At 41.5% G+C, this 27,973-nt stretch overlaps 3 protein-coding genes and 1 long non-coding RNA gene across 10 annotated transcripts in view; 3 read left to right on the top strand and 1 right to left on the bottom strand.

Moving 5' to 3' along the window:
* The window catches only part of SMG1 (SMG1 nonsense mediated mRNA decay associated PI3K related kinase), a 104,156-nt gene extending 95,818 nt beyond the window's left edge, over nt 1-8,338 (top strand). For all 6 annotated transcript variants that reach the window (XM_023558795.2, XM_064295637.1, XM_023558794.2 and 3 more), the window contains one exon: nt 887-8,338. In XM_023558795.2, the coding sequence (XP_023414563.1) occupies nt 887-964 (78 nt within the window). In that variant the 3' untranslated portion in view covers nt 965-8,338. The remainder of the gene's footprint in view (nt 1-886) is intronic.
* On the bottom strand, nt 4,934-20,575 carry LOC135232973 (uncharacterized). The gene is made up of 2 exons (XR_010323645.1): nt 17,860-20,575; nt 4,934-16,939 (listed from the first exon to the last, which is right to left on the bottom strand). It is a non-coding gene; the product is annotated as an uncharacterized LOC135232973 (long non-coding RNA).
* On the top strand, nt 8,203-16,640 carry ARL6IP1 (ADP ribosylation factor like GTPase 6 interacting protein 1). Its single transcript, XM_003418796.4, has 6 exons — nt 8,203-8,255; nt 10,322-10,455; nt 11,341-11,460; nt 13,763-13,880; nt 14,414-14,498; nt 14,933-16,640. The coding sequence occupies exons 1-6, from the start codon at nt 8,220-8,222 to the stop codon at nt 15,049-15,051; spliced, it is 612 nt and encodes a 203-aa protein (XP_003418844.1). The 5' UTR covers nt 8,203-8,219; the 3' UTR covers nt 15,052-16,640.
* Nucleotides 20,532-27,973, top strand: RPS15A (ribosomal protein S15a). 2 transcript variants are annotated; one of them, XM_064295639.1, is made up of 5 exons: nt 20,535-20,632; nt 21,848-21,985; nt 22,547-22,626; nt 26,818-26,903; nt 27,840-27,973. In XM_064295639.1, the coding sequence occupies exons 2-5, from the start codon at nt 21,853-21,855 to the stop codon at nt 27,931-27,933; spliced, it is 393 nt and encodes a 130-aa protein (XP_064151709.1). In that variant the 5' UTR covers nt 20,535-20,632; nt 21,848-21,852; the 3' UTR covers nt 27,934-27,973. The 2 variants fall into 2 exon arrangements, with proteins under 2 accessions (XP_064151710.1, XP_064151709.1); XM_064295640.1 differs by lacking the exons at nt 26,818-26,903; nt 27,840-27,973 and adding an exon at nt 26,072-26,784 and having other exon boundaries at nt 20,532-20,632.

Here is a 27,973-nt window from a genome sequence, read left to right as displayed (position 1 = left end):
ATATCTATGCACAGTAGTTTTTTTTTCGAAATCATTTGAAAGTTAGTTGCAGATTATCATAACACTTCATGATTAAATACTTCAGCATGTATCTCCTAAAACATGTGTCTCCTTAAGAAAAAGAGATACTCTTTAGAAAAAAATTTGTCAAAAACCATGGATGATTTTTAGAATCAGGGGTGGTATCTTTACTTCAGAAACTAGCCGATATGTTAACGGGCTTTGTGCTTTTCATATCTTTATGACTGTCCATGTACGGTCAATTTAAGGGAATAGATGCTTGACTACTGTGCTTTTTATTCCAATAATTATTTTCTCTGAAAGAAAGTTAAGGGTCTCACAGGGGCAGGGCAAGTATCGAGGCCTTTGCACACAACTCTTGGTATTGATTGTAACTCAGCAGACAGGTATTGAGCATTTACCATAATTGGGCCCTGATGGATGCTCAGGATATAGAGAAGACTGTATTTCTTACTGTAAAAGAAAATTTAGCCAAGCCAGAGTCAGTGGACATTGGTTAGCACCCACGGTGTTCCAGAACCTGTACCAGGCACTTGTTTATGCATTATCTAAGCATTTACCCAGTGACTTCACGTGTTTAACCCTGAGCGCACCTGTTGGGTCAGTGGGACTCCTCACCTAAGGAGTTGTGAGGCTCAAAGGGGCAGGGACTTTCCTGAGACACACACGTCGTATAAGCATTAGAATTATGAGGGAAGCCCAGCTTACTTAACCTTGCTTTTCACGTTACTACTGCACATCCTTTTAATTAATAATGATTAGTGATTAGAACAGCACTCAAACAATTCATATAACTCACAGGTGAAGCGTGTCCTTTCAAGTTTTAAATGTCTTTTATTATTACTGTCCTGCCTGTTTTTTACAGGTTGACTATGTCATTAAGGAAGCAACTAATCTAGATAACTTGGCTCAGCTGTATGAAGGTTGGACAGCCTGGGTATGAATGGGAAGACAGGAGATAAGTCTGGTTAAGCGAGGTCAGACATCCACCAGAATCAACTCAGCCTCAGGCATCCAAAGCCACACCACAGTCGGTGGTGATGCAACTGGGGGCTTACTCTGAGGAAACCTAGGAAATCTCGGTGCACTAGGAAGTGAATCCTGCAGGACAGCTGCACTCAGGGATACGCCCAACACCATGGCCTGCAACCCCAGGGTCAAGGGTGAAAGAAAGAAAGCTCACCGCCTGAACACGGAGATTGTCTTTCTGCCACAGAACAGCTGCAAACGTGTCAGGAGGTTAGCTGCAGGAAGAAGGATGCCGCGGAGCACAGAGTGATTTGGAACTTCATTCCACCTGACCCTGTGTGTACAATCCAGGAAAAAACAAACCCCGCTCAGAAACAGAGAAAACTGGGGCCGCGAAGAAATCACAGCCAAGGAAGATTTGATGCATTCAGATTCTCGAGTTACACTTGTTGCTCGGCAACAGTACTGGTTGGGTTGACCAGTAAGTACAAAAAGGCTATGCGATTGGAATTTCAGAAATGGACTGAAAATGGAGAGCTATGTAACAGATACACTACATTGGAAGAACTTACTTCTGAAATGAAGGGGAAAAAAAACAAAAAAACCACCCTATTGCCCCCACTTCTCCCCCTTCCCACCCGTTCCCCTTTTACCCAATCTAGTAGATTAGCCATCTTTCGAATTCACTTTTATTTCAATCCATGTATTTTATATACTTCCATCTCGATGCTGTTAACAACTTGTATTTGGAGTGATAAACAGAAATTTCTCCACAACCACTGATTTTACATGGAAAATTCAAGGATTGTTTAAAGGTCTGATGATCACACAATGTAATTCTGGTTATTTAAGTCATTTCTGTGATCCTATCATGTACAGTTTCCCAGAATTGTCACTGTGCATTCAAAAGCAATGAATCTGACAGACATTTGATTTCATGTACACCCCCTTTTCTTCTAGTGTACATTTTTTGGGGTCATTCAGATTTTCCCTCTTCTGTGATTGCTGTAGTTTTTTTTTTTTTTTCATAGGAAGTAGCTAATCTAATGTAATCTTTTACCTTTTTAAAAGCCAGGATAGAGTATCTATTACAGTTTTACATTGTTGATGACAGATTAACAATAAAGCGATGTTCTGGTGGAGGTAGAGTGAAATGTTTTTTTAATTCAGTTTTCTCGTTTGATACTTTTAATTTACAAGGTGTAAATTAAAAGTGCTTTAGTTTACCTGGCATTTTAGGACGTGCACATGAAACATCAGCCAAAGTGAGAACCACCAACATCTTATATTAAGTTCAGTTATTAGTCTGTGAAGTACTTCATTTTCTGCACAATTTTAATAGTTCACTGTTTGGTAATACATTATAGCAAATTCATGATCAAGGTTTCCTTAAATTTAGCATTGCATTTCAGTACTGGACTGGCTGTGTAAGCTAAATCGTTGATCCAAGATAAAAATCCAGGCTTGAATAGGATTCTCAAAATCACGTGTTAACTCAAAGTAAAACACAATTCCTGCATTTTAGAGATCAGGTCAGTGGCTGTTTTCTAGTGGCCAGGCTTCACAGACAAATTTGAGAAGTATTAAGGAAAAATTCCATGTAGCTCTGGGCCTTTTCTGTGTTCTTATTACCACAGTAACCTATAATCTTTAAATACCCATGAGAAAATGCATTTCAGTATCAGTGCTTTCTTAATACTTTATCAAGTATTGGAAGAAAGGTGGTGTTTTTTTAATACCCTGTATTATAGCAAGTTAAGGAACCGATCACATCAAATTTTATTTTTTTTCATTTTGAACCTTCTTTTTATAAACAAAACAACCTAGCTGGAATAACAATGCCATATTGTATTTTGCACACTGCTTTATTTCCCGGCGGCTGTAGGAGCTGTTGCAGCCATCACTGGATTACCTCTGCTCTCTGGAGATGGAATGTCTTCTCAGTAACGTTCTTTATTGTCACAAGAGAAACCTTCTATCACAATTAAAAAACCTGTTCACACTAGTTTGTCCCAATAGGCAGTACTCAGACAGACATTGCTTCCTTTTCGGCAAAGAAAATAAATGAAATAGGTGAATTTTATTGCCTGTGAGTGTCAGGCTTCAGAGGCAGGCACCTGGCTCCTTATCCGAGCAAAAAGGAAACGTGCCTCTGGTAAATTATGCATCATTTTTATTTTAAAGTGGTCCCTCAGAGAATAGTGTGGCCTCTATGTGTTTAGTTGTGGGGCAGACAGGGGTAAGCGATGACTTCAAAGCTTGGTATTTACCGCACTCTGGACAAGCAGACTCTAGTCTGTACAGCTTGGTTTCCTCTGGGATGTCATTCTGCAAGTAGCCTTACTATTTTGGACTGTTGTAAGAGAACTCAACAGTTAGGGATTTAATCGGAGGTAAACGGTCCTGGTGATACCTCAGATTGAGAGACAGGGCTATATTTTGGGGATTATCTTATAAAGTAATCTAGTTAGAGTGCTTCACTAAGAAGTCATGGATTTTTGATGACACACAAAATACCTGTGGAAAACCAGGGATCCTCTCTCTTTCTCCTGTGTTCTTTTTCTGTCACCCATCCCCTTTTCTCTCCCTCCCTGTCTGTCTTTCTAAGATTCAGGGGTACAGAATAACTTTCAAACAACCGCTTCTACTGAAAGTACCCTTGGAAACAGAAGTTTATCTTCAGTGTTTAATTTGCTAGATTTACCTAATTTTTAAAATTGATTTTTGTCTACAAAGCTCTGGCGGCGTAGCAGTTTATGGAGCTGTCTGTGTTTCTCTTTTACTCTTTCTTTGGTTTGTCTTGCCGTGTCTGGTCATGAGTTCTTAGTTTGCTAGGTGATAATATGAAGATTCTTTTGTGTCTGAGTACTTGTGGTGAGTTGTTTTATGTAAGATTTCTGTGTGACAACTGATAATCAGGCTCTTGATCTGCTTCCTTAAATTGCTTTCTTAGAGCCCAAACCCCAGGTTTAGGGCCATAGTTTGTCATGCAAAGAAACACTTTGATCACTTCTGCCCTTAACACTTGCCTCTGTTACTTAAGGAGTAGTTTTCTTAATATCGTCCAATGTTTGGTGTTATCTGCATTTTTTGTTTTGTTTTTTAATTGTGGTTGTTCTAATGTGTGAAATTTAAGGAAAGAGCCATTAAAAAATGCTGAGCAGGGCAATGCAAGTACAGCCAAATATTAGAGTTGATGTGCAGTCTTAGGTTCTTTTTAATCTGGGGTATTATAGGCAGTACTTTAAATGGGAAAGTCTTCCTGGCCTATTTTGCCCCACATTTTTGTAGTTACTCTAGGGGCTTACTTGTTTTGGCAGTGCTAAAATCAAAGGAGCTGGTTCCTCTTGTGTTCTCAATTCTTATTTAAGAAAACACCCATAATTAGCCTGTAGGTTCTATTCATATACATACATCAAAAATCAGTGAAGGTTTTTTTTTTTTTTTTTAGCACATTTAAGTATCTTTGTTACAGAAAATTACATGAGGATAAAAACCAATGTCCTTCCATTCTGTATCTTGTTGGACTTGTAAAATGCCAGTAATTTAGAAACCCACTCCCCCATCCCTCCCTTAAATCAAGGAGGTAGAATATATTATTAACGTAAGGGTCAACTAAAGCAAGTAAATTTTGTTTTCAATATTTGGGTCGTATCAGGAAGGTTCTTCCTATGGGAAAAAACTAGCTAGCGTCACAACATTTTGCAAACATTGGGGAGGGGAAATGCATGGCATTATGAAACTCTGAGGATCTATTCCAGTTTTCCTGTTTTTTTGGCCCGGATAGCAATGTCACCGTTCCTTATTTACAAAAGGGCAAATTGACTCTAATCGAGAGAAGCTTGATAGGTCCAAAAAGGTTAGTTGTACAACATGAACCACTTAAGAGTCTCCTGCTTTCCATGGGAATTTGGCTGAACTTACTAGGGAAAAATTGTTGTGCTAAGTAACATACAAAGGCCCTAAAATAGCTTGATTTTTTTTTTTTTTTAAAAGATGGTAAGCTTAAGGAATTGCATGTTGTTCTGAAATGCAGAATTATAGAGTGTTTTTCTTTTAAAACAGGCTGATTACATATATTGTTTTGCTGTTTTTTTTTCCGCCCCTGGCAAAGTTTGAGCTCCTATTTAAAGTTCTTGTGTCAGTTATTTTTCTGGTTTAAATTTTCCTTATATTTCCACCTGTAATGTCAGTGGCAGTGACATCATACTTGTTTACTTTTTACCCTTATAAGAGCAAATTGAGTTGAACTGAATCTTCCTTGTCCTAGTAACATTGTATAAATAAATGAAAGAAGTGGCTTCTCTGTACAAAAGGTGGTAATGCCTCCTGATGGATATAATTTTGTGATTGTATTTAAGATTAAAAGTTGAATAAATCACACCAGCTTCCTGAAAATGTTCATAATGCATCTTTTGGAAAACAAAAATACCTGCCTACTTCGTGCAGATTTGCATTAACATGGCAAAGATTGTATGAAATACCTGTTTTTCAAAAAAATAAAGGTTCAGTCTCAAAAGATGTAGCATTTAAACTCTGGATTTATTGGTCAAAGTAGATTCTACTTTGGGACATGGGTTGCCTTTTTTTTTTTTTTTTAAAGCAGCAATATCTTAAAAAAATTTTTTTTTACCCTCAAAGTTCTATAATTGAACAGCAGTGGAAATTTTACTTCAATGGGAAAGTTCTTAGTCTTAAGGATCAATTTGATTAAGCTTAATTTTGGCAGTACTTCATAACAATACTCCCAAAGGTCATTACTGGCATAAAAGAAGATGTGAAGTGTATATTCCCTCGGATGTGAAAGTTCTGAAGAAAAATGGCATTAAAATGCCCAACTTGTTTTGGTATTTGAAGTTGACATTTCTTGGTGCTAGATGTTACTACCACCCATCTGCCAGCTTGCCTTACTGTGGTGGCTTGCATGTTGCTATGATGCTGGGAGCTCTGCCACTGGTTATTTCAAATACCAGCAGGGTCACTCATGGTGGACAGGTTTCAGTGGATCTTACAGACTTAAGAAACTAGGAAGAAAGGCCTGGTGGTCTGCTTCCGAAAATTAGCCAATGAAAACCCTGTGGATCACAACAGAATATTGTCTTGATACAGTGCTGAAAGATGAGTCCCTTGGGTTGGAAGTTCACTCAAAATACACAGTGGCAGCAACAAGGGACTCAAGCATGTTGAGCATGCTAACAATTGGGAGATAGCACAGGACTGGAGGACATTTCCTGTTGCACATGGGGTCGACTCAGTGGCGACTAACAAAAGCAACAGGATTTGTGTTAATTGCTCAGTCACGTGGCATATTTCAAAAGCTCACATCCTGTCTAGAGTACAGATACAGCTCAGAAGGAAAGCTACTGTGTAGTTTTTGTTTTTAATTAGGCCAATTCAAAGTCTTAGTGACAGACTGTATAGCAGTGCCCCTAGGCTGTGAATTTGGAAATAGGTTTGGGAACACATTCCTTGAGTAACAATACTCCTTGGAGAACCCATGCTCTTTGAGTTGTCTTTTTTTTTCTTTTTTTTTTTTCCAGCTGCCTCACTTTCACAATCTGGTTTTAAGAAAGCCGTCTTAAGCAGTACACAGGGAACTTGGGTGAAACCAGAAGCATTTGGTAGCAAAAGCGGATTTCTCAAGAAATGTCGGCTTTTAAAGCCTACTAAAAGCTCTATGTCTTCTCTGGATATGGGTGTTGCTGAGCCTACAGTGAGATTGTGCACTCATAATTTTTACTAATTATGTGAATTGCTGCTGATTGTTTAGGTCCTTTTGCCTTTTATCTTTCTTTTGAAGAGGTGGGGGAGGGCCTGCCCCTCAAACTCCATAGCTTTCAAATACCCCTAAATGGGGTCTGTATTTTTTTCCTCAACATCTCCCAAAGGAGAACTTACTGGGGAGTTCCTTTTCCTTGCAAAGCTTGTTTCGCAAGTGTTTTATCAGACCCAAATGCTTAATTTTTTCTCCAAGATACACAGAAAATTTCATAGCCTTTCATGAAATTCGCAATGCTCCTGCCTCTGCCTGGCTTTCTTGAGGCAGTATGTGGTCCGAACTATGTTCTTTAACGTATCTTTTTGCCTTCCTTTCTTTGAACTGTTAAGAACCTGGTAATTAATGAATATGCTTAAAAGAAAAAAAAAAGGATAAAAGTTGGAAGTTAAACACTGTGGTTAACTTACCTGAAACAACATCTGACCAGGCAACTTTTTTTTTTGGTATTGAATAATAATCAAAGCACTTGTTAATACATTTTGAAATCCTAAATAGAAAAAGACTTAAAAGTGTCTCTCATAGTTCTACTTCCTAAATTGCTTGTAAAGGGGTTTACATCTTAACATGACCTCTCGTGTAAAACCAATCCCTTTTTGGAGATGGAGCGTATAGTTTCTCTAAGAAAACGCTCCACAGTTTCCCCCAAAGTCCTCATGTAAATAAGCCAACTTTATAAATCGGTGCATTTTTCACGGGTTCTCAAGAGACTACGACCCCTCTCCACCACCCTTTTTTTCCCCAAGCCAAGGCCTTATCGCTAACTCGGTAGGAGAGAAAAATTGCAGCAAAATCTATGTAAATGCTTTTACTTGTCCACAAAAAAAATCACGATGTGGGCACAAGTCACAAATCTGAGCTAAACTGCTCAGTGACATACCAAGGGGAAGAGAGAAGGGATTTTTAGGCGGGGCCGTGGAGGGGTACTGGTCTGATGGGCTCCGGTGCCCACCGACCGCCCTAACCACAATGAGGTTAAGGGCCACATCCCCTTCTCCGCCTGGTCCTGCACAGCAGAGGGGCTCCTTAACCGCATTGGGGCTCAGGGGAAGAGGGTGCGAGAGCTGCCCATGCGTCAATTACAGGGATACCAACGCTGAAACAAGCCCCTGGCAACGACCGTTCAACCGCTTCCGAGAGCTCAGGGTGGGCCGAGCACATTTCCTGGGCGCTGATTGGCTACTCCCTGTCCCAGCCTCCTCGGCCGGCTCAGCCTGTCTCTCCTTTGGCCTCGATTTCAAGCCATGCGCTGGGCAACGGTTGGTCCGGCTACCCTTCGGCTTGAGCTCGATCTGCCCAATGAGGAGGGAGCCTCGCGGAGGCTGTCGGGAAAGGCAGCCTGCCTATATAAGCACTTGCGGGCCGTACGCTGGCGCTGAGGTCGCCGTGAAAGCTCGGGGCGAGGTTTTTCTGGAAGGAGCCTTGAGCTGGCTTAGGCGGCACCTCAGGGACGATGGCGGAGGGCGATAATCGCAGCACCAACCTGCTGGTGAGTAGCGGCGGGCCATCGCGAGGAAACTGAGCAGGGCTTCCGGATTTCGGCGGGCCCAAACCGGCGACTGCAGCGGCCTCGTTCATGTCACTCGCGGCGGGCCCAGCTCTAAGGCGCAGGCGACGCTGCCTGCCTCTCGGGCTTCCTGGGTAGTTCCTGGGTGGCGGTCACTGGTCGTATTGACCCCTGTCGTTAGCTGGGGAAGGTGCGCGACAGGGCGAGAAGGGCGCGTGATTTGTCTCCGCGATTGGGGGTTGGGGAGGAAATGTGAGAAAGGGGGATCGGCAGGGAAGCCGGGGTGCAGGCCGGGCGGAGGGCGCGGGGGCCCCAGGCGGATCTGGGGTTCCCCCTCTTTGGTATTACCCGGACTGGAATGTAGCTTTTTTCTCTTTCTCTAATACTTGGGACAGAGGTGGAAGGTCAAAGGGCTGCTGCCCAGTTTCTTTTAAAGCTGGCACAACTTAAAACGGCAGCGAGGCTCCGAGGTCACCGCAGGGAACTGGGAGTGGGGTCCAGCTGGAAGGACAATAGGAAGATTTGGCGTTTGCCTGGACTTTGAAAGGCTGTGGGTCATAGGGCGGCTGGAGACAACTTTAGAATAAGCAGGAACCTGAAGGAACTACAGTGGGGTTGTATCCCAGGCTCACAAATTTAACTGCAAGAGCTAGGCAAAAACAAGAGAGAAATCTTGGATTTTGTCCGTTACCCTACTCCCGGGAAAGGCTGGCCACACCACACAGCAAAGAAAAGAGGAACTGAAGCATTTAAATCTGTTTTTGAAACAGTCCAGGTGCTAACGAATTAAGTGACTTTGCCCCAGGCAGTTTTGATTGTGCATGATTTTCACTTTGTAGTGGTTTTTAGAAATGCATGGCCTGCCCCCTTAAAAATACAGAGCACACAACTTCTGGGCTGCCTTTTAAGAAGATTGAGGCACAAAGAACTCACACAGCTGTTGAAATGACAGATTCTAGTCTAGACCTTGGAATCCCGCACTCAACTACTCTTTTCCAGCAGAGCAGAATAACTTGTAAGGTGAGCAGAGCCTTTGGCCTTGGGTTTCCTTGGTTCAGATCTGTTCATCTCTGTGTATGTATCTCAGTTTCTGCATCTGTAAAATGGGAATAATAACACCTTCCTTTTAGGGTTGTTGGAAGGATTATTTGAAGTATAAGCATATAAAATGCTTAAAGTCAGAAACATTCAGGTCACCTGAGTGAGCAATGTGGCATGAATAGCATCTTTATCGAGATTAAGCAGAACTGCCCCCTGTCATTTCCCTATTTCCTAGTGATGACATTTATAAGGATGCTTAGGTGTTCTGTTTCAATTTGTTTTTCTTTTACCAAAATCAATTTAAGGGCTTTTGCCGCATTAGCTCATCCTAGAGGTCCATTTTCAGCCAGTTGCCAGATTTGCAGAGGAATTTGAAGTCTAACCAGAATGTCCTAATAAATAACAGTATTGAGGAGATATATTGAGCTTAAAATGCCACATATAATTAGGCAAAAGTAGTTTTCCTTGATTGTACAATGATGGTAACATCTACGTGATTCCATTACCCAAAAAACTATTTTAGGAGTTGAATGCTGTTCAGAGAGAGGCTTTCCTAATGCATTTCGAACTAAGGGTTTCAATCAATGAAATGACAAGAACAACAGATCAACTCTAAGCACCTGAAATGAGTGAACCTTAAGTGATCTGATTTTATAAATACTCTGGGCGCTACCACTTAGTAATGTATGAGGCTGGGAAAGTTAACATTCTGAGCTCACTTTAATTGTAAAATAGACCTAATTGTCCCTACCTCAAGGGCTCTATGTAACATGGTGTTACATCATGTATGTAAAGTAGCCCAGTGCTTGGACTTGGAACGGGACCGTTAAGCGATAGGTTTTCCCCCTTTGGTTTCTTTCTGTGAAACCAAAATTACAGGGTCTTCAGAAACTAATTGTGAGGTAGCGATTTTACATATTTGGTACCTTTGAAGAATTTAACTCCCTAGGAATCACAGAAATGTTGAGATTGGTAAAGTGATCGCTTTGAATGTTGATGATATGTAGGCTGCAGAGACAGCAAGTCTGGAAGAGCAGCTGCAAGGCTGGGGAGAAGTGATGCTGATGGCCGACAAAGTCCTCCGATGGGAAAGAGCCTGGTTTCCACCTGCTATCATGGGCGTGGTTTCTTTGGTATTTCTGTAAGTGAGCTATTGCGTTACTGTGGTGTGTGCTTGCTGTTAATAAGGGCTCAGGTAATGCACAGCCTCCGTTTATGAAAGTGTTTTAAATCTTAGGTATATTCTGTAGAGAATGCCATTTCTTTCTTAGAGCAGTTTGCCTAGTTTTCAGAACTTGTAGTATTTATGTAAACTCGTAACCTAATGCAGTTAAATAAATCAGTGGCTCTCAGACTTTTTGGCCTTAAGACCCTTTATACTCTTAGAAATTGTCGAGGACCCCAGAGACCTTTTTGTCTATTGATTTTTACTGTACAGGCAGACCCTGGATTAGGAATGAGTTCCTGTCCGAAGTCAGTCTTTAAGTCAAATTTATAAGTTGGAACAGTTAGGTACAGTTTGTATCTAACTTCAGTTAGCCAAATGTTTCTGCTAGTATAGAGTACATAATGTACCTTTCTTGCGTAAAAACATTAAAGACACACTTCCAGATACACTAAAATGTCTTTAACGTAATAATACGGTAATAATAATGTTTTGATGCGTGTTGCAAAGTAGCACCTGTTTATTATTAGGAACCATTGTATGTACCTCGAATTTTTAATATAATAGGCTTTACAGGGAGAGGAGGGTTTATAGGGCTTGTAGGGGTTTGTTAAGTCGGATGTTAGTAACCCGGGGACTGCCTGTATTTGAAATTAAATTTTTTTTTTTTTTTTTTTATATAAGCACATATTCCATTAGCTATTGCAATGATGATCTCTTGCCTTGAAGCTTCTGGAAAACTGAATGAAAAGGGCCAATAACATCTTTGAGAACCAGTGGACTACATGTGTAGTTAAAAATCTTCAGCTAGGAGTAATAGTGACTATGTTTTTAACCTTTATTTTTATTTTTTTTAAACAGGACAATCTACTACCTAGATCCATCTGTTCTGTCAGGTGTTTCCTGTTTTGTTATGTTTCTGTGCTTGGCTGACTACCTTGTTCCCATTTTAGCGCCTAGAATTTTTGGCTCCAATAAATGGTAGGTGGAATCATGATTTGAAATCTCTGAGAAGTTACTGAACCTAGTGACTGTAATTAGTATGCTGCAATTAGCACAAAGAATTGTCTAATCACCAGACATCAAGGGGTTAGATTTCTTTGCTTTTCTGTGAAGAATTTCTTAGCTGATTCAGATACAATGACTTTCCAGTTCTTACATCTCCATAGTCCTTTTAGGGTTACCATTTATTTTGACTTACAAAACCTTGTGTTTAAGGTTGAAAAATTGAGACAGCGCAGTGGTAGGTAGGCAGCCAAATGCATAGCAAGTGCTTCAGAATAAGTTCAAACTGTATATAAAAGTGGGCTGTCTATTTTATACCATTCTTTGAATTTATTCCTTATGAGGTCCTAAAACAGTAAAGTGGCTAAGGATCATATTAGAGTATTTTAACTTCCCTCTGGAATGTTATATTTCCCACCTTGGATCTAAATAATGAACAAAATTGGATGATGGAATAGATTTCCCCTTAGCTGCCTAGTCTCTCTTGGTTGTTTTAATTTGATTGGTAGACTGTGCCTTTAGCTTTTTGTCCTCAGATGACAGCAAATTAAAAAATCATCGACCCTATAGGACAGATCAGAACCGCCACATAGGGTTTCCAAGGAACAGTTGGTGGATTTGAACTGCTGACTTTTGGTTAGCAACCTGAGCTCAGCCACTGCTCCACGAAAGTAAGAATTTTAAGTGTGTGTCTTATGGATTCTTTGAGAATAAACCGATATGTTGTAGAGGAGTTTGCTTAAGTCATGAGATAATTGAGCACGTGTGTTTTAAAATGTTTTCCCCAGAGCAGAAAAGATTAGCGTTAGGAACCGCGCTTTGAATTGTTTTTCACTTGCAGTAATGAAGTATGCTGTTTTGGGGGGAGGTTTGTGACCGTGCATTGTAACAGATTTAACTAGCATAGTGAATCACCCTCTGACCTTGACTTTATTAGTCAGATGACATTCTAATCTGCTAAATTCCTAACTCCTGGAGGAAAGTTGTCAGAAGTAAACACTGATAGTTTCGTGGTAATCAGTATGTGACTCAGTTATCGATAAAGTGAATTTTATTTTTTGATCCTTTGAGGAAGGAGGAATACTATGTTGCATTGCCACAATCTAGCCTTGACCATGGGCAACATATAAAGCCTGATTGTTTGCAAGAAGTTCCAGGGCTGAGCAGGAGCCTCTTACTGTATCTGTCACTGCAGTTTTACAAGGATGAGGACTGGAGGAAACAATGCCACACATCCTCAGGGTAGGCCTACTAAGTAGTACAGTGAAACCAGCGAGAGCCAGAACTCGACGAGACTGCCTTGTTTTTCTGGGTCTTGCAAGGTTTCTGCCTTGACAGGGCGCAGTCACCATTTTTCTGTCACTCTTTATTTAGTGGAAGATATTTGAGTTTTCTTTCTCTGACTGGCATCCGCCTTACACAGGTTCTGGCTTTTGCAGATGTTACTGTACTAGCCATTATGTCTGTGTACCAAAGACAGTACAGAGGCAGTTACTTTTTATCAGAACCAAGGAGAAAATTATGTATATAAAGAACTTTCTTAGAGGATCTGTTTGGATTTTTGCTACTGTTTTGTTTGTGATCATCTTTTCCCTTACTGGGACTAAATAAAGAATTTGGATTTGAACTGTTTTTTACTCCTGCTGTGGGCTATCTACGCTTTGAATGCCCTCTCAGAATAGTGGGACTCTGATGGGCTACAACCTGCAGGGTTCGTTAACCCGTAACCTGTAACCATTGCCATCGAGTCGATTCCACCTCATAGCGACCCTGTAGGACAGAGTAGAACTGTGCCATAGGGTTTCCAAGGAGTGCCTGGTGGATTCAAACTGCCGACCTTAGTTCGCAGCCATAGCTCTTAACTGCTAAATGCCGCCAGGGTTTCCCAGGGTTCGTTAGGATCTGAAAAATAATAAATGAGCAGAGAAATTAATTTATACAGATTTCTGCATGGCCCAAAGTAGTCATGAGTCTTTTGTGACTATCATTAACCAAATGTGGTTTCAGAGCCATAATTTACTATTACTAGCACCTAACAACAACAAATAACATACTAAAGATATGTATATACATACACCCCTTTATGTAGCAGCATAGTCCTGTGCCATAAAAGATGTCTCAGTGGCGTAAGATACTTTTCACCTGAGTGAGATAATGGTGAGTCATTGCTATTTTTTATTTAGACCATCTTTAGAAGATAGCTTTTTAACTTTAAGAGAATGATGTATTTCTACTATGGGGATTTGTTTACAGTGATGGGGAAAATTGTTTTTTTTAGGACCACTGAGCAACAGCAAAGATTCCATGAAATTTGCAGCAATCTAGTGAAAACTCGACGCAGAGCTGTGGGCTGGTGGAAACGCCTCTTCACACTAAAGGAAGAAAAGCCTAAAATGGTACTTAATTTGCTTTGACTTGTTTAACTAAAGGAAAAATTTAAGATTGAGTAATTTTGCTTCATTGCGCATAATCATTTTTGTTTTAATGTAGTTTGATGTTTATCATCTGTTTTAACTCCTCTGATTACATTCATAAGTCTTTATATTAGATTGAATCACTGGAAGTTAAAAATTAAATTTTGCCCTTTTTACTCTAGTAGAACAAAAATTTTTTATTTACTGAAATAAAACTAAAAGACGTATCCTTAGAAAGCGTTTGTTCTCTTCCAGCTTCACATGAGTTTACCATGTGTAATTATTAATTGTAAGAGTAGCTTAATTTACACTGGAGTGAGTAATTCTAGGAGGGAAAATGTATCTAAGTTTTATAAAGTTACATGTAATAGAGTTTTCTGTAATATATAGGTATTAAGTATTTTTAAATAAAAGTGGAATGATTTTACATCTTTTGAAACAAACTCCTAGAATGATAGCTGTGTTTCTTAGTCTGCTTCTAAGAGTTGATAAATTCTTATTATTTTTATTGTTAGTACTTCATGACCATGATCATTTTTCTTGCTGCGGTTGCTTGGGTGGGACAGCAAGTCCACAACCTTTTTCTCACCTACCTGATTGGTAAGTCTTTGAGGAAGAAGCACAGACAGGTCCTGGCCAGTTAAATCTATCTGTAATGTACTCAGTAAACACCTATGTGAGTGCTCACGAAGTTTAAGGCACCAGTCAAGGGTCTGTGGCGGTGCAGAGAGATGACCAAGACCCAGTTACTTGTTTCCAGAACGTTTGTAGTCTTAGAGGAAGTTAAGACAGAATATAACCAAGGTAGAAAGTAATGTGCAAGAGGTAAAAATAGGCAGTGGTGTGGTATGTGAGGTTGGAGTGATATAACAGAAGTTTCTGGGGATAAATACTAGTGGAATTAGTGGATTTTGTATGGTGCCCTCCCATTTAGTGTCTGATAACCTAGGGTGTCTGGGAAACTCCCTTCTGTAAAATGTAATAACCTTTAGGAAGGTCCTTGCTGGCTCCTTAATTTAATTTGTTTGTTTCAGTAACTTCTGCATTGCTGCTTCCTGGACTAAACCAACATGGAATCATTTCGAAGTACATTGGAATGGCCAAGAGGGAGATAAACAAGCTTCTTAAACAAAAAGAAAAGAAGAATGAATAATGCAGCTGCTTTCTTCAGAGTGATTGATGGGGGTATATATTGTCCCTGGGAACAGTTTCTGCTGTGCTATCTGTAGACTCAAATGTTACAGAAGTAGCTCTTTGCCCTCCCTCATTCTGCCCTTAGTTAATAGAAATTCAAGACTTGCTGAGTAAGGCTTTGTGCATAGTGTCTTCATGTCCAGTGTAGCTGGGTATATTCTCATCAGTTGACCTTATATGGACAACTCAGTGAGTACTGACTTGTTTTGAATTTTCTCACCCACAGTTAATTGAATTCTTATTTTTAGGCAATTTCCCTTAAAGTAATATAGTAGTGAACTTTATCCTTTAGTACAGTTACCAGTGACTCTTGATAATTGTTCAAGTTAATCTTTGCTTGGGCTAGATACGAGGTTGTGGTCTGTGGCTACAGGAAGCTGGTTCTGCAGTCTGCTTCCCCAGCGTGCTTACAATAACTGTTTGGCTTCGTGAGTACAGAGACCATTTTTACCACTTTTGATGAAGAGACCAATTAAGATTCATTCCACATTGTGTTTCTTTACCGTGGAGGAAGAATCCCCATGGGATAAAATGAAACTGATTCCATGTCCCTGGTATGTGTTGGTTTCTCCCTTGAGTAAAACTTAGCAATTTGTAGGAAACATTGATCTTTTGTCCCAAATGGGGACTCTGACAGGCGTAGAGCTCTTGTCCCCTCCCATGTAGACTTGAGTTTACTAGCAGACTTCCAGAAGATTATATTTAGGATTTCTAACATAGTTTTTATTGCAGATTTTCAGCTAACTAAAATTAAAGTACGTAGTAGGTTAAGACTCATGTCTATGACCTTTACTCTCACTCCAAGACCAGCCAATGAAGGACAGAAGTCTTCTTAGGTTTAGTCAGGATTCATTTCTTTAGAAAACAGTTGATCCTACTAATTTTTCAAGACCAGAGTAAGTCTTTAAAAGTAAGCCTCAGGATTCTCATTTTATGGCAGTACTGGCTCTTTTGGTTCCCACAGATTTGGAATAGGGGGTGGGGACCATGGTGGCCTCTGACTTTTTCTAGATACTGCTCTCTAGAATGCACAGGCTGTTGGTTAGAGCCAACTGGTGGTGATGACTGTTGGCCTCTGGTCTACAAAGATTTTGTAATTCCTTGGAAAGCTTCTTAGAATCGGTCTCTCAGTAACTAGAAATTTAAAGTAGTTGCATTCTGTAGGAGTGATCCTCTGAGGGCCAAAAAATGTGACATATTTGGGAACAGTTCTTAAACTCTGATTAACTAGGTGTCATAGTCTTGTGAATTTATTGCACTGATAAACTGTAAAACTTGGACCTTGTGGTATATCTATCCCTAAATAAGTGTTTCCTTCCTTCTATACTGCTGTAGACAGCAGCACCCATGTAGCATGTTTTGTTTTTTAATGTTGCATATGAAAATTACCTTAATTTTACATGTGTTTCCTCATTGTAAATAAACCTGTCTTCCTATCTGAATTTTTTTTTGTGTATACATGTTCTACTGATTAACCACTTTTACAGTTTAATCCTGTATTCTTTCTTCTACTTTATGTAAAGGGAGAAAAATAAAAGTTGGAATCTTTCCTTGTGTCCCACTTTCTTTATAGTTTAGCTAATATAATGTTGTCTTAGTTATGTAGTGCTGCTATAACAGATATACCACAAGTGGGTGGCTTTAACAAAGAAAAATTTCTTTACAGTAAAGTAGTCCAAATTCAGGGTGTCAGCTCGAGGGGAAGACTTTCTGTCAGCTCTGGAGGAAGGTCCGTGTCCTCAACCTTCCCCTGGCCGAGGCGTAGGGAACCTGGGTCCAAAGGACACCCTCTGCTCCTGGTGCTTCTTTCTTGGTGGTGTGTGGTCCCCCAGTCTCTGCTTGCTTCTCTTTTAAGAGAGAAAAGGTGGCACAGGTCACACCCCAGGAAGACTCCATTTACACTGACTCCCGGGGAGATGACCTGGGTAAGGGATGGTACTACAATCCCACCCTAATCCTTTTAACAAAATTACAAGCACAAAATGGAGGACAACCACACAATACTGGGAATCGTAGCCTAACCAAGTTGATAAATTTTGGGGGGGACATAATTTAATCCATGACAAATGTGTACATGATTACATTTAAGAATCAGATTAATGAACTACCCTGTGTGATTATTACACATCTATAAGGTACTCTTCTAAGAACAAAATGAAATAAAAGGTTTAAATCCTTTTCATTCAGCAAACATTCGAGCACCATGCTAGATGGGAGGGGAAAGACTGATGAATAAGATGGGGCCAAAGATATTGGGTCAAAGGGCCAAGATGGGACACAGGGCGGGTACAGAGCAGCCTCAATGGAGAGAGTGCCTGCTGTGGGCACCTGTGACCCCAAGGTCCAGCTTAGTTTAGCAATAGGAGATGCTCAGTAATTGTCAGATGACTTTTGTCTGTCCTTAAAACACTTCCTAGAATTGGGCTGAAATTGGATATTTTATCTTTTGGGCCTGTCTAACCCTGCTGGCATAGTGGTTAAGTGCTACAGCTACTAACCGTAAAGATCGGCAGTTCAAATCCACCAGGTGCTCCTTAGAAGCTATGGGGCAGTCCTACTCTGTCTTACAGGGTCGCAATGTGTTGGAATTGGGTTTTTTTTTTTTTTTTTTTTTAATACCTGTTGGGTCCTGGGAACAGATTCTGTACCAAATCCTGAGCCCCTTACCCCAAATCCAAGATCTTTTTTTGGAGCCTCCCAGGGGTTTCTCCATGTCCAGAAAGGAAAGTCTACCCAATGTTACCACCGGTCTCCTCTGGGTGGTCACCTGATGTCTTGCAATGCAGATCTTCCACTTTGCAGCTCATTTAGCTGGCTTCTTGCCCAGATTGGCATGGTTCCTCCAAAGACGCACTCCTTTTATAAAGTAAATTAGAACCAGGGAATTCTGTATCCCCGAGATGTTCAAATTGGGAGCTTTGCTTTCCTTAAGGTTCACCTGTGATTTGAAAAGGGGGTGGCAGGATATAGACTGAGACAATATATTAATAACTAACACTGAGTACTCTGAGTTAATCTCTTTTATATGGATTATTTCATTTATCCTCACAGCAAATTCAAGTGTTTGGTAGTACCATACCCATTTTAAGACAGGGAAACAGATTTGCCTGTTCATTTAGTCATCAAATATGTACTGAGAGCCTTCTGCATTCCAGATAGTTCTCTAAGAAGCTGTGGATACAGGGGTGAACAACACTGATGAGCTCCGTGCTTGCTTGAAAATGAATGGGTTAGAGCTAGGAGACAGTAAATACATTTCCAATATTTCAGGTGGTAAGTGCCATGGGGAAAAAAAATGTGTGTGTGATGGCTGAATGGAGAGCTGAATGAAGAAAGCCAGGGAGAGCAAGCCTAGTGGAGGAAAGTTAAGTCAGGGAAAAGGCCCTGAGCCAGGCAGAGCTTTCCTGGGTGTCTAAAGAACAGGAAGCCAGGGAAGAACAGTGGAGGATGAGGTCTGGCATGTCTGTGCAAGGAGGCAAGTGTGCACACCAGGAAGGACCCTGTAAGCTTTTTTGTTGTTGTTGAGAACATACACAGCAACCAAAGAACAAACAAACCAAACCCATTGCAGTCAAGTCGATTCTGACTCAGCCACCCTATAGGATAGGGTAGAACTGCCCCATAGGATTATCTGAGGCTGCAAGTTATCTATGGAAAGATGCCACATCTTTCTCCTGAAGAGTGGCTGGTGGATTCAAACCACTGACCTCTAGGTTGGCAGCCCAGCGCTTAACCACTGCACCACCGGGGTTTGCTGGGGAGAGTGGAAAACCTGATGCCACACAGAGTCTACGGGGTGAGTAGAGGGGAGGGAAGAGGTGAAAGCAGTGAGACAGATAAGGAGGCTATTGCAAATATTTTGGGTGTTAGGTAATTTGCCTCAGGTCACTTGTCTCCAAAGAGGGCAGAGCTAGAATTAACTCCTCAGGTGATCAGGCCCTAGGACTCCAAGCTGTACCCACAATACCTTGCTCTTTCCACAGCCAAAATATGTTGAGCATCTACTATATGGCAATTACTTTGTCATGTCTTACAAAAGCTTATGGGGAGCATCTTTTATGCGGCCGAGGAAAGGAGCCCTGGGGGTGCAGTTGTTAAGTGCTTAGCTGTTAAGGTCGGTGGTTCCAAGTCACAAGCTGTTCTGCAAGACAAAGATGTACCAGTCTGCTTCCCTAAAGATTAAACCAAAAACCCGTTGCTGTGCAGCCAATTCCGACTCATAGCAACCTTATAAATCGGTAAAGATCACAGCCTTGGAAATCCTATGGAGCAGTTCTACCCTGTCTTAAAGGGCTGCTATGACTTGACGGCAATGGGTGTTTTTGTTGTTTGTTTACGACATGGCAGACGTTGTACAAGACCTTTACCGCCATTATCTCCCCTGACCCTCGCAATAACGTTTGAGAAGCAGGCATTATTACTGTTACTTCCAGTTTACATCTGGGGAAACCGAGGTTTGAAGGATGACAGACTTGCCCAAATTTCTTCTTATCTGGGTGTAAAGCAAAAGATAAAAGCCACGGGCTCAGAATTCCGAGTGTTTATTTAGAAATATTTTTGGCTTTCTTCCAAACTGTGTATCCCACAACTCGAACGTCTAGAGCCCCGGCAAGTAATTTCTAAGATTTGAGGTGAGTCAATAAGGTGCCAATAATTTAAAAATATATTGTTAACTAACTGGTTGGAAAGAGTAATATATACACGTTTTAAAAACCAAAATAAAACAACAGGGAACACAACAGAGTCCCTGACGGAGCGGGAGAAAAGCGTGGAACAGAACTCAAATTCACGTAAAAAAACCAGACTTAATGGTCTGACTGAGACTGGAGGAACCCCTAAAGCCATGGCCTCCGGATGCTCTGTTAAACCAGAACTAAAACCATTCCCGGAAGCCCACTCTTCAGACAAAGATTAGACTGGACTACAAAACATAAAATAATACTCGTGAAGAGAGTGCTTCTTAGTTCAACTAAATGGACGGCTCCTGTCCGGAGGCAGGATGAGAAGGCAGGAAGGGAGAGGAGCTGGTGGGATGGACACGAGAAACTCGGGGTGGAAATAGGGATGGCAACTACTGACACATAACAATATGTGTATAAATTTTGGTATGAGAAATTAACTTGAGCTGTAAACTTTCACCTAAAGCACAATAAAAAACAAAACAAAAACGTATACCGTTAAAAGCAAGTCTTCCATGCCTATTCCTTATTTTAAGTGGCGAAAAATTACTGCAATAAAAATTAGCAAATATCTAGGCCCTTGTCAGTTTTTTAGTTTTACAAATTGAACGCTAGAAGAGAGTCGAACCAACTAGTGATAAACCTTACCTTGTCGGCCTGGCGTTGCCAAGGGAGGTCGATTCCATCGACTCTCCACTGCTAACCCCTGCGGAGGTTCCGCCCCTTCATCCACCTCTTTCACACGGAGGTCCTTTTTTATTTAAAGTAGCGCGCCTTTGTAGGTCTCGCGATAGCCCGCCCGCTTCCCATAACTCCGTGCGCTTGCCTCTCTCTTCCTCTTTCCGCCATCTTTCCGTGCCGGTAAGTAACTACTTCTGAGGGCTCCAGCACCATCCGTTGGCTATCGGCACCATCCCGCAGGCTGAGGCTCCGTTGCGGTGCCCTGCGACGGCGCCGGGGCCCGCCTGGGTCGGGGATCCTGGCCTTGAGCGGGCCTGGGCAGGCGAAGAGGAGAGCCGTGCCCGGGCTCCCCACGCTCTGTACTCTGAGGAGCCGGGCTTGTGGCGTGCAGGCCACAGCGCTGGCGGGAGGTGGGGTCTCTCACTGCCCGGAGAGGCGGCAGCCCCGGCGCGGTCTGCGGGCATAGACCTTCGCTTGGCGGCTGAGGTACCGTTTTGCCTCTAGGCCATGGTATGCTTCGGGGACGGTGGCTGGGGTGGGCCTTGCCGCTTCGCTTTTCTGCAGCAATTCTCGGAAATTGGCAGGCTGAGGCGACTCGCAGGGAAAGCTGTATCCTAGCGGGTGTTCTCGGTTGCTGGGAACTGACCTGAGTGTTCTGGGAGCTGGGGTTTTCCCTTTAGAAACTGCTGAGGTTCAGGAAGCAGGTTGGATCTCTAGTGTTGGCCCTGGAAACATGTTGTGGCCGCTAACCTTAGGAGCGTTACAGTTCTGATTGAAATACCGAGTTCAGTCGGCTGCCGTGTGAAATAAATCTGTACCTACTGGTCAGTGTGTGGTACGCTTGCTGTTGGACACAATTTTAGGTGGCACAAGGGTGGACGTTTGAGATAAGTAGTTATCGGTGTAGGTGAAAACTAAGCATTTCAGGGATATTATTTGGGACAAGACCGAAAGTGAGTTGATGTGAAGGCAAATGTTAATAGTACAGATGCTACTGGATTTCAGAAGTTCGGAATATATTGCTGGCGATTGCCAGCTCCTGTAACTGGTAGGCCATAGTTGGTAGTTTTGTTTTGGTAGGTGCCATATTCTGCCAGTTCTAGGTTTATCTGGTGATTTTGCCCCAGGTTTTTCTATTTTCTATCCCCATCTTTAGTGTACTGGATGATTCATAGAAGAGTATGGTTAGTGAATGAGGGAGGGTCAAATTGTGCAAGCTGACATTCTCATTACCTGCTTTCAAAGTCCAACATCAAGAATTCTCATAGGTGCTGGGATACTGAGAAACAAGCTTGCTTAGGGTTAGAAAGAAGAGGATGTGTTTGGAGTAGAATGATTGGGTGTCTGCAGATATTGGCAATGTGAGTAAAACTCTGATTTGTCTCCCCTGAACAGCCATAATGGTGCGCATGAATGTCCTGGCCGATGCCCTTAAGAGCATCAATAATGCCGAGAAGAGAGGCAAACGTCAGGTTCTTATCAGGCCATGCTCAAAGGTCATTGTTCGGTTTCTAACTGTGATGATGAAGCATGGTAAGTGTTGCTGGTTTATTCTGATGTGAATATACTTAAGGAATCGGTCTTGTAAGTTAAAAGTCGTGTGCGGAAGGGAGGGTGAGACTGGGAAGGTGGGCGAGCAAATGAAACTTGCTGAAGAATCACTGAGTGAAGTAGGACTGTTGAAGAAAGGAGCGAGTTTGTGTTTTTGACTGTTGACTTGCTGGGTGTTTTGGAATTGAAAGTGTTCTTTGAGTAATTTTGTAACATACGTCATTGGAAGGGCTCCTGAGCTCTTCTAAGAGCCCTTTGGGATGGAGGAGAGGATTGCTGCACTTGTGCATAAATAAGCCTTTGGGAGTGGGAAGCTATGATGAGGTAAAGGGAAAATAATCCTTCCAGAATTGAAGAGTGTTGTGCCAAGAGTTTTACATATTACTAGATTGTATGTCTTTCTCTCTCCCTAAAGTGCAATCCCTGCGATGATCTGAGGGGAAAGTATTCAGTATTTGGGAGGCAAACAACAGGAATACTAGAGGGGCATAAAGATTTAGTTTTGTCAGAATAATATTTAATACAGTCATTTGTGTTCTGTAGGTTACATTGGCGAATTTGAAATCATTGATGATCACAGAGCTGGGAAAATTGTTGTGAACCTCACAGGCAGGTTAAACAAGGTAAGAATTGATTGTTCTACACATTTAAGAGCCTTAAGGATTCTGTAACATGGTGTTTGTAATTGCGTTTGTGAATACTGAATGGTGGCGCTGTGCTTGCTTTAGTTAGTATCAGTGTTTGTGGGATACAGGCTATCCGAAGGGAGGTGGGAGGTTGGGGTGAATGACCCTGGTGGTATTGAATCTTCAGTGTTACACCACTCCCCCCCCCACTGGCTTGTACCTTAGCAGCCCCAAGGCATTATAGCCCATCACGTATAAATAACTGTCCTACTCGGTGATTGTGTTGAGTTTTGAACAGACTCTTAACACTTGTGGTTCTGCTGGCATAGGCTATATATATGTTTGAGGTCAGTGCTGCCCTTCAGTTTGATTTGTCATCTGTGTGACCGAGTAGATCTCTTTAACTTTGTGATATACCTGATTGCATGTAGTTTTTCAGCAGTTATGGTCCCAGTTAAGCTAGTTAAGGTCCCAGAGTTGCTACCCCTGCTTTCTGTGTTCAGGTTTGTAGCATTCAGATTTGCAAGGGATCTGAAATCCACTAGTCCAACACAGATGGGGAGAAAACTGGCCCAGAGAGAAAGCGAGTTCTGCTGGCAGTGGCCATATTGATCAGGTAGTTGCCTAGTAACTGAGTTCAGCAGTTCATGTTTTACATAGTTGCTTCATTGTAGAGTGTACTTACTGCATGTGTGGATAGAGGTGATGCTCCAGTAAATAATACTACTGGATGTGAAGACTTTGTAAGAGATCACTTGCTGGCTGCACCCTAAAGTGGGATTTGAATTTACTATTTTTTTTTTTTTTATTCTGAGGAAGGGGATGTGTGTTAGTATTTTTCCAATTTTTAGAGAAGGTTAGGGTATGTCCAGTAGGCTGTAACTAGTAATTGGCTGGAGAGCTGGTTCCAGTATGTAAATTAAAAAAAAAAAAAAAACCCATTATCCAGTGGATGTGTTAAGAGTAGAGCACTGTTTTCTTGGTTGTGATCTTTAAGGAAGCAGATCACCAGGCATTTCTTTGCCTGTGCCACTGCTTTGGTTCGAACCACCAACCTTTTAGGTTAGTAGTCAAGCACAAACCATTTGTACTACAGAAGAAGCAAAATGAAAACCAGACCTATTGCCATCGAGTCGATTTGACTTGTATCAACCGTATAGGACAGTAGAAGTGCCCCATAGGGTTTCCGAGGCTTGTAATTTTTATGGAAGCAGACTGCCACATCTTTGGTGGATCCGCTGGTATGTTTGAACTATGGAGCTTTTTTGGTTAGCAGCCAAGTGCTTAACCACTGCGCTACCAGGTGTCCTTGTACCACACATGGACCTTGTATATAGCTTAGCACTTAAACTGTCTTGCAGATTTAAGTTAATGAAAAGCTGCGTACCAAATTCCTCTTGGATGTTTAATATATACAGAATAACTTCAGAAGTAAATTTAAACAGCATTTCTCAAACGGAACTCTTATTGTATCCTTGTTCTTTGGTATACTAGTTTTGAAAAAATTCTAGCTAAGAGGCAGTTGAAATCTATTCGAGTTTTATTTATTCATCTGTAAAGAAGGGTGTCTCAGATTCCCTCATGTAAGAAATGAGTCTGTCTTCTCTTATCCTTGCTATAGAAATGTAATGGGAGTGGGATATAAAGTAGGTAGTGTTTGGAGACTAGATTATTTAAGAAAATTCTGGTTAGGGGAAAGGTATACTGCTTTAATTCTACTAGCTGAATGAGACGGGTTTTGCCTTGTTACTGTGGAATGAAGGCCTTGGCAGCTTGGAGAAATGGAAGCCACTGTAGCTTGGTTGGAGAACTAATTTTCCCTTTTTTCTGTTCTGTATTCTGTTTGGTATGGGATTGTCCTTGGCTGTATTAGTCAAGTGATAGCATAGCTATGGAATAATGGTAGAAAATGGAGAATCTGAGCAGGCTTCTCGCCTGGTTGGGTCTTTCTGATAGGCCCATCTTTTAGTGTCTGTAGCTTTGCATCTTTGCTGAGTTGATTTGCAACTGGTCCAAAGGATTATTCTCTAACCTCATAGTCCCTCCCTTTTGTTCACATGCAGGCACCTTGGTTCTTTTTAATGGAAAAAAAAAAATTTTTTTTTTTGTTAGGTAGCTGTATGGATGTGCACACCCAACTATTTAGCCCTCTGGAGTTGTCACTTTGGTGGTAATCCTGTTTTCACATGGTCGGTTCTTATGTGGAAACAGTGGGAAGGAAACTTTACACAGTGATGTAAGTTATTCGTAGGGTAGTGATGAAAGCAGGGGGCCGTTTAGTCCTAAAGAGGCTTTTAATCCCATCAGTTTCCTTTATCCAAACCCATGTTGTAGGAATCCACAGGCAAAATCACGTAGCCTGTTTTTTAAGCTGGTGGATGTTTGACCATTTAATGTGTTAGGATTTGCATATAATTGGATGTTAAATTATAGTACTTTGGCTTTGGAGGGTTAGTTGTTGCTTTGTGCCGATAGCAAACAACTTTTTGCTAAAACTTGTCTGGGATCAAAAGATTAGACATGTAGAGTGGTGCCTCTTTGGCCATATGGAAGTATAGCAGTTCTTAGAGTTTAGTTAGTATCTGTGAAGCTTGTTCCTTAGATATTCTGATATTTTGCATTTTTATTTAATAGACTGAAGATTAGAGAGCCTACAAATTGATTTCAACCGTACTGTAAAACAGCTGACTGTAATCTTAATTAACACTTGGCTTCCTAGTTCTTAAAATCTTGTCATTTGTTCTGGGACAGGTCCCCAGCCCGCAGGGTGGATGCTGATGGCCTGACATAAGTATGTCCTGTCCTACTTGGCAGTGAATTGCCTTGTGTTCTGCTAGTTTCATTAATTTTTTTTTTTTTTTTAAATTTATTGTGGTGAAAATATTCATAAGAGATAACACCATCTCAACAGTTTTTACATGTGTAGTTCTTTGACATTGATTACAAGTTGTACAGGCCAGGCTCACTATTCTTTTCCAAATCATTCCACCATCATTAGCATAAACTCAATAACCCCTAAGAAGCAGCTCCACTTTTCCCCCTTCCCACCCTTGGTAACCAGGAATCATCTGTGGTTTCTGTATATTTGCTTTTTTCATATCAATGGGGTCATACAGTTTTTGTCCTTTGGTGACTGACTGTACTCAGTGTGTTCTCAAGGCTCATCCATGTTGTGGCATGTATTAGGACTTCGTTTCTCTTTATGGCTGAGTAATATTCCATTGTATGTATATACTGCATTCTATTTATCCATTCATCTGTTGAAGGACATTTTGTTCGTTTCCACCTTGTCTTATGCTGGGTTCCCTAGAGAAGCAAAACCAGTGAAGCCTATATATATACATAGAGATTTGTGTCAAGGAAATGGCTCACGCGTTGTAGAGGCTGGAAAGTCCCAAATCTGTGGGTTAGGACTCATGCTGGAGGCTTCTGATTCATGTAGGTGCAAGGACTGACAAATGCAAGTACCCAAGATCGGCCGAACTGCAGGCTCAAGTCCCAGAGGTCAGTTGATGACAGCCGAGAAGGCAGGATCCAGAGCAGAGCAAAAGCCAGCGAGCTTTGCCAGAAAGTCCATACAGATTGGATGTAGACCACACTCCTAAGGAAACGCCTTTTAACTGATTGGCTGCTCATAGCAAGCAGATCTCATCTTGGAGGTGATTATGTCATTACATAACTGCCAAACCACTGAGAATCGAGGCCCAGCCAAGTTGATACACAACCTTAACCATCAAACACCTTGGGGCTATTGTGAAAAGTGCTGCAGTGAATATTGGTGTACAGGTTTCTGTTTGCATTCCTGTCTTCAACTGTTTGAGGAACCACCAGACTTTTTCCACAGTGACTGCACCCTTTTACATCCCCGCTAGTGGTGGGTGAAGGTTCCAGCTTCTTCACAGACTGGCCAACATGTTTGCCGTTGTTTTGATGATTGCCATTCTAATGTGAGGTGTGGAAATACTTCTTTAACTTTTTCAAGTCTTTGTTTTTTTACTAGGCAGGTGGGTATAGTTTTGCCTCTATATTTTTTAGATGGCATTTATGAGAGATTGTACAGAATAGGCACACATTAAATTGCGTTGATGGTATGTGTGACTATTCAGCAATTAAAAATGGTGCTTTGTGTTACCCAGTTTTCCTGTTGTTGGTGAAGTACAAACAGTATTTTTTGTTACCCTTTTGCAGTGTGGAGTGATCAGCCCCAGATTTGATGTGCAACTCAAAGATCTAGAAAAGTGGCAGAATAATCTGCTCCCGTCCCGTCAGTTTGGGTAAGAGTTGATTTTCCGCAATTAAAGAAGTTAATACTAAGGGTTGCTGTGATATAGTTTGCCTTGAGCTGAGTTTCTTGATTTTTAAAGCAGTAGTAATTGGCTCCATTCCCAACAACTCCTAATGTGTTAGGCTTCAGGTTCGGAGAGGCATGCGAGAACTGAGACTGGCTGAGAGTGTGGCAGATTTGTCTTCCCTTTCCTGTCCCCTCTTTTGTCCCACTGCTTACAGTTCATATTACAGGTGTTTGATTTGCCCTCCTCCTGTGGCCTGAATCACTTTTGAACCCTAAGCCTATGGGGAGACTCAGTTTGGAAATCTTCGTTCTCATTGTTAACAGCTTGAGCTAGGTGACCCTGAGTTAACTAGCTCTCCGTTAAAGCTAAATTGAAGCTCCCTAGTTGTGATTGGTGACATGGTTGGAATATATTCCCACTACGTCATAGTTAACTGTATTTTAAGTACAGTGTTATAAGAACTATTTTTCTTGGTAATTATAATTTTAAGGCCTCATGGTTGACACACCACCTCAGGCTTTGTAGAGGTGTGTTACCTTGATTATCACGGTAAGTCATGAAGTTGCTAGGTCAGGTTGGGGCTCCCATTGTATAAATGCATTCTCTATACAACTAACTTGCTGTGAGCATATATACAGTAAGTGGCAGAGGGCAATGGCAGTGTTTCCCTGTTTTGGCAGAGCTCAGGGTTGTGTGAGTTAGTGTAGCTGGGGCCTCTGCATTTGGGTCTTTTGGTTCCAGGAGCTGTGTTTGTGCACTGGCAACCCAGATACTCCGCGGTCCGTGTGGCCAAGTATCAGTCCTGTGTGCCTTACAGGAAGGTCTGCTTAAACCCTGTTGCATGTTTGGGCTTTCTCCACCAGAAAGTGAGTGGCTTTATGTTGAACTCAGACAAACATTTTTTTCTTCTCTCCATAGTTTCATTGTACTGACGACCTCAGCTGGCATCATGGACCACGAGGAAGCAAGACGAAAACACACAGGAGGGAAAATCCTGGGATTCTTTTTCTAGGGATGTAATACATACGTACAAATAAAATGCCTCAATGGAC

The sequence above is a fragment of the Loxodonta africana genome, chromosome 12, assembly GCF_030014295.1.
Source record: "Loxodonta africana isolate mLoxAfr1 chromosome 12, mLoxAfr1.hap2, whole genome shotgun sequence".
In the NCBI taxonomy this organism is placed as follows: Eukaryota; Metazoa; Chordata; class Mammalia; order Proboscidea; family Elephantidae; genus Loxodonta; species Loxodonta africana.
This window is presented reverse-complemented; position numbering and strand designations above follow the sequence as displayed.